The following is a 6066-nucleotide window of genomic DNA, read 5'->3' as shown; positions in this document are numbered from 1 at the left end:
GGTAGAGCTTGAAGTCAGGGATAGTGATACCTTTAGACATTCTTTTATTATTCAAGATTGTTTTTCCTATCAAGGGTTTTTTGTTTGTTTTTCCATATGAAATTGGGAATTGTTCTTTCAAGCTCTGTAAATATTTGTATTGGAATTTTGATGGGAATTGTATTGAATGTGTAGATTGCTTTTGGTAAAGATGGCCATTTTGGCTATGCTAATATAACTAATCTATGAGCAGGGGAGATCTTTTCATCTTCTGATATCTTCCTTGGGTTCTGTCTTCAGTGACTTGAAGTTCTTGTTCTACACATCTTTAACTTGCTTTCTTAAACTTACTATTTGGGGCTATTGTCAAAAGTGTTGTTTCCTTAATTTCTTTCTCTGCCCATATATCAATCATATACATAAAGGAAGGCTATAAGGCCAGAGAGATTTTTGCATTGACTTTGTAACCAGGCAATTACTGAGGTTATTTTTTAGACAGAAGACCATTTATATAGAACTGAACTCAAGAAGAACTTTGAAGTATAGTTATAGCTTTGGGAGAAAAGGTATTGAGAATAAGAGCATTGTTTTGACTTCAGAGCAGGAGGAGAGATTAAGATTAGAAGGAGAATGCAGAGTGGAATATCTTACAAACTATAGGTAACATAAAAAACTAAGAAAGCAATTGGCAGAATGCAGAGGAAAAGAGGAATAAAGAAGAAGCTGCAGAGAGCAGGAGCAGGCAAGCTTCTACCATGGGACAGAACAGGTCCTTTCTTAGTAACAGGCAGGCTTAGTTTTTTTTTCCTTACAAACTTTAATTCATTTAGCATTAAAAGGGTAGAAGCTTTACTTTTCTGTATGCTATAAAAATCAGAACTCATTTTTCATCCAGAATGAGTGAGTTCTTTCTGCACTGGTGCTTAGTCTGTTGCTTCATATGCATATGTAAGTATGGAAGTGTATGTGTAAGTATGTACGTATGAGAATGCATGCAAATTGGACCCACCTGTTTATTCATATTTGTTTAAGTAAGTTTTTCTTTCTGCTATTCTCCTGATTCAATATAAGCTTATTGCTCCAAACTACCCCCTGATGGGCAAGAGGCATCTGGACAGAAGGGAAAAGGCTCTTGCAAGTAATCCTTTGATTAATCTCTTGCTGTTTTAGGATGGTGTGCTAAGTGCCAGAGACTGCAGTTTCTGGCTTCATAGGAACACAGAAGGCAGGTCAGCTACAATAGCATGGTAACTTAGACTTAGATAAGAAAACCTTTATTATTATACAGCAATCCTAAATATCTCATAAGGCAAAGTCTTATCCCTGTGTCTTGTAAGACCAAGTCTTACCCTCTACCGAGGCTCTTCCACATTTGCTGCATTAAGAAGAACCTGCAAGAAAAAAGACCCCCACCAGGGTTCTCTCCTGGCACCTGGGCATATGGAGGCAACCTCCTGTAGTCAAACAGAATTTCTAGTGGAAGGAGGGGACATCAACCCACCCAAAACACTTTCAACACAAAATTTGTCCTGCCTATATGATATACAGGGATAAAGATGGAGCAGAGACTGAAACAAGAGGCAACCAATGACTGGCCCAACTTGAAACCCTTCCAATGGGAAAGAGCCTATAAAGATACTCTGCTATGCTTACAGACAAGAACCTAGTATATCTCTTTCTTGAGAGGCCTTATGCAGCAGCATATGGAAACAGATTCAGAGAGCCACAACCAGACATCAGACAGAGCTCTAGTCATCTCGTGGAGGTGTGAGGGACAGAACTGAGCTAGCCAGAGGGTTCAAGGGTACCACTAGAGGTCCTACAGAGTCGACTAATGTGATCCCATGACCTCTCATGAGAGCTGAATGACCAACTAAAGAACATGAAGTAGCTGGCCCCTTCTACATTTATAGAAGACGTGTAGCTTGTTTTTAATGTGGGCTCCCTAACAATTGGAACAGGGCCTGTCCATGACTCTGTTGCCTGTCATTAGATCCCTATCCCTTATCTGGACTGTCTGGTTGGGCCTAGGTGAGAGAGGATGTACTTACCCCTGCTGAGACTAGATGCCTCAGGGTAGGGTGGCACCCAGTGGATTCTTTCCCTTCTCTAAGAAGAAGATAAGGGGTTAATAGGGGAGGGATTTATAATGGAAGGGGAGGATGGGAGAGCAATTGGGATGTAATGGGAATAAAAATACATTATACAAAAAATGGGGCTACAATGGGTAACAAGGATATATATTTTCTCAATGAGTTATATGCATACATGAGATTTTCAAAATGTAAGCCATTCTGTGATATCCATTAATTAATGAGAAATATATAAAGACAGAATTATACTGGGAGATGGAAGTGGTGTCAGATGGTGTCCTCTGGAATGTTTAAATATTTCTATCACCTATCATTCCAGGGGATATACTAGGAAGCAAACTCTATATCTCCAGAAAACAATGATCATGATCAAATCAGTTATGTAGAAAAGTAGAAGATAAGGAAATTACAGATTAAAAAATATTAAGATACAGAATGGTCTGAGTGTTAGATGGGGATTAATCAGATAGGAGGTGATATCATGACTTCAGTGGTTCAGATGTGATGTATGGGTGCTGTGATCCACACTACTCTCTGGTGGAAGTTACTAGGTAAAGTAGGAAAACAGAGGCTAGTGTACAAAGCAGTAAAATCTGTTACTAATTCTATGGCCATTTCTATCACAGAAACAGACACTGAATTGAAGGCTTCAAAAAAGAATGGAGAACTTCCTCAGGTTCTCATAGAGCAGCTTTCACCAATATTTTCCCTTTTGATTTTTTTAAAAGGAGATTCATTTCTTTTTATATTTTGTTTGTGTATAAGCACTTTGCCTTTAAAGAAATGTACCATATACATACCAGGACCCTTTAAAAGGCAGAAGAGTGTGCTGAATCACTTAGATTTGGAATTGTAGATGTTTTGAACCACAATGTTGGTTCTGGGAACTAAAAGCAGGTCCTTCCTATAAACCCTAGTTTGAGTGTTCAAGTGTTATATACTTTACATTTTGTATTTACTGATCTCAAATTACATTAATATTAATGATCAGTCAGAAATATTAATGTTAGTATCAATGAAGATTTCAAGCACATTCTTTACATGTTTGAGGATAGCTTTTGAAGAAGACAGGGGAAAGACATCAAACACCACCAGTGTCTTTATTCATGACAAGATTTTTTTTCTGGAATCTTCTGTCAGAGATTTGGAATTATTTTACAGGCAGAAACAAGATAACCATTGAGCTTTCCATTCCATCTAGATTTTTTATTGAGTATCTATTGTATTGTCAAACAAAATAGATACTAAATATTTGTTACTGAATGAAACAATTCTCACAGAATTAATACTTCAGTAGAGAGTACACTAGAGATGAATCAACCTTTTACAACATAGAATATGGTAGGGAAGAATAAATGGATCTTATTTAAGTAGGAAAGGTAGGTGTGTCAGAGGTGGGTTGTGTTAGCTTGTGCAGACAAGCAATGAAATCCCCATAAGTGATAACTAAGATGAGCACCTGGATTCTATTCTAAAGTGAATGTAAATATTTTAAAATTTAAAAAGGTGTATGCTAATATAGGGATGTTTCAAAATACATGTTTACAGACATTTATCTTATGAACACTTCATGTACTATAAACACTAACCTGGAAAGACATAACTACTGATGCTGTAGTATAGTATAGATATAGGGTAGTTTACTACCAAATACCATGGTAATAAAGAGGTACTTTATTATTTGATCTAAGTCTAATTCCACAAGATGAAAAATCACACCTAACACCCCTTTGAGGTCCAAGACCTGTTCTAGGCTGATCATAGGCCCTAAGTAAGAACTCATCACCATTGTTCCCCTCAATGGACTTAGTATCAAACCAATTTGCAATGACTTATCATTGGATACATAGATTAGCACATCTTTCAACCCTATCATAATGGTTTCTTTTTGTAGTAAATAGCAATTAACAAAAAGCAAAGCAAAGGAAAACAAAGAAGTAAACAAACATTTGCCAATGTGCAGAGAATTGTGGAATGTGGAAAGCTCAACACTATATGGAACTTCTATCCCACACTACCTCTTCTCCAAACTCAGGAATCATTGTGTGCAAATGGGTGAAAAGGTGTAAGAGCCAGAGCTGGTGGATAACTACAGAGAAACAGTATTTTCAAGGCACGAAAATGATTGCAAATAGGGACTCATGTCATCACTTTTGCATGTACATGCTCACACCAGACAAAAATCCTAATACAGAGAAGGAACATGGGCATGAAGTCCACAGGTAGCTGAGGAGTGATTGGCAACTTATACTTCCAGAAGGAAAGTAAATTGTTTATAAGGGCATGGCTCCTGGTAGGCTAACCATACTTTAGTGGAAGCCTAAATACCAAATATGTACAGGTAGCACAAGATGAATTTGATGTAAAAGAGAAATTGAATGTGTAGAGGAGGGAGTTATACTGAGAAAAGTTCAGAGGGACTGAACATGATCAAAATACATCGAATAATGTTCTCAAAGACGGAATGCAAAATTGAAGTGCAATAAAATATAATATCTATGTGTATTGGGAGAAAAGGAGATTCGGGCAAAAGGAAAAACAAAAAGATAAATAACCAAACCTCAGATGATGGGCACATTGGTCTTGGGTAACTGCCATTTTCATAGTGAGTTTTACAAAAGATATTACCCTAAGAAAATATTTTCTTACCAAGATGTCTCTTCAGAGCACCCTTAATCTCATTATTCCTGAGGCTGTAGATGAGAGGGTTCAACATGGGGACCACCACCATGTAGAACACAGACATCACTTTGTTCTGGTCAGTGGAGTAGCTGGACTTGGGCATCACATAAATGAACATAACAGTTCCATATAAGAGAGTTACAGCAGTGAGGTGAGAACTGCAGGTGGAGAAGGCCTTCTGTCGACCTTCGGGGGAGTGCATCTTCATAATTGTAATAAAAATATAGGAATAGGAGATGGCTATAACAAACACTGTTATCATTGTGATAAAACTAGCAGAAAATGTGATAACAACAATGGAGACACTGACATCAGAACAGGAGAGTTCCACCAAAGGAGCAAAATCACAGTAAAAGTGATTGATTTTATTTGGTCCACAGAAGAACAAGGAAAAGAAGGAAAGAGTAAAAAAAGAAGCACTAATAAAACCCTCTATATAAGAGCCTACAACCAACTGGATACAGGTCTCTGTGGACATTTTGGTGGAATAAAGCAGTGGGTTACAGATTGCTACAAAGCGATCATAAGCCATGGCAGCCAGAAGGAAGCATTCGACTGTCCCAAAGAAAGCAGCTGAGACAAACTGTATTGAACATCCAATGTAGGAAATGGTATTTTGCTTTATCAGGAAGTTGACAAGCATATTGGGTGTGACAGATGATGAAAGTCCTATGTCAACAGAAGCCAAGTGACTGAGAAAAAAGTACATGGGGCAATGGAGCTGGGAAGATATTCTGATGAGAAAGATGGTACTAAGGTTCCCAGACACAGTCACCAGGTAGATGCACAGGATGATGGTGAAGAGGACAACTCTAATAACTGGGTCATCTGTTAAGCCCAATAAAATGAACTCTGTCACTGAAGTGTGGTTCCCATCCTCCAGGAAAGCCATGGGACACTGTAGCTGCTGCTAGATTAAGGCTGGGATGAAGATATAACAAAATAGGATTCATAAATAGGTTACTTCATTTCATAATTTGGGCCATGGAGAACATTACAACCTAATACATTATTCAAAAATTGCATCAATTATTGATGTTTTACTAGCTTTGTCATTATTTGTATATTTATGGGCAACAATTCCTTCAAAAATTTTTAAGCACAAATGCTAGAAATCTGTTATAAATAATAAATAGTTTTCATTTACATTTACTTACAATGAAATACACAAGATTGTCATTAAGCTAAAGTTTAAAATTATGAGACTTGGCCTGGTAAGATAGCTTGGTAGGTAAAGATTCTTGCCACCATGGCTGATGTATTATAGCTAGAGTTCAATACCTGGAACCCACAAGATAGGAAGAAAGAACCA

The 6066-nt window shown here is 37.5% G+C and overlaps 1 protein-coding gene across 1 annotated transcript; it reads right to left on the bottom strand.

Annotated features, from left to right (window-relative positions):
• Positions 1–4701: 4701 nt before the first annotated feature.
• Or5p69b (olfactory receptor family 5 subfamily P member 69B) lies at positions 4702–5646 on the bottom strand. The gene is given in 1 exon segment (NM_001000228.1): positions 4702–5646. A coding segment is annotated over 1 exon segment (945 nt).
• Between the last annotated feature and the right edge of the window lie 420 nt (positions 5647–6066).

Source organism: Rattus norvegicus, chromosome 1 (assembly GCF_021556685.1).
Source record: "Rattus norvegicus strain SHRSP/BbbUtx chromosome 1, alternate assembly SHRSP_T2T, whole genome shotgun sequence".
In the NCBI taxonomy this organism is placed as follows: Eukaryota; Metazoa; Chordata; class Mammalia; order Rodentia; family Muridae; genus Rattus; species Rattus norvegicus.
This window is presented reverse-complemented; position numbering and strand designations above follow the sequence as displayed.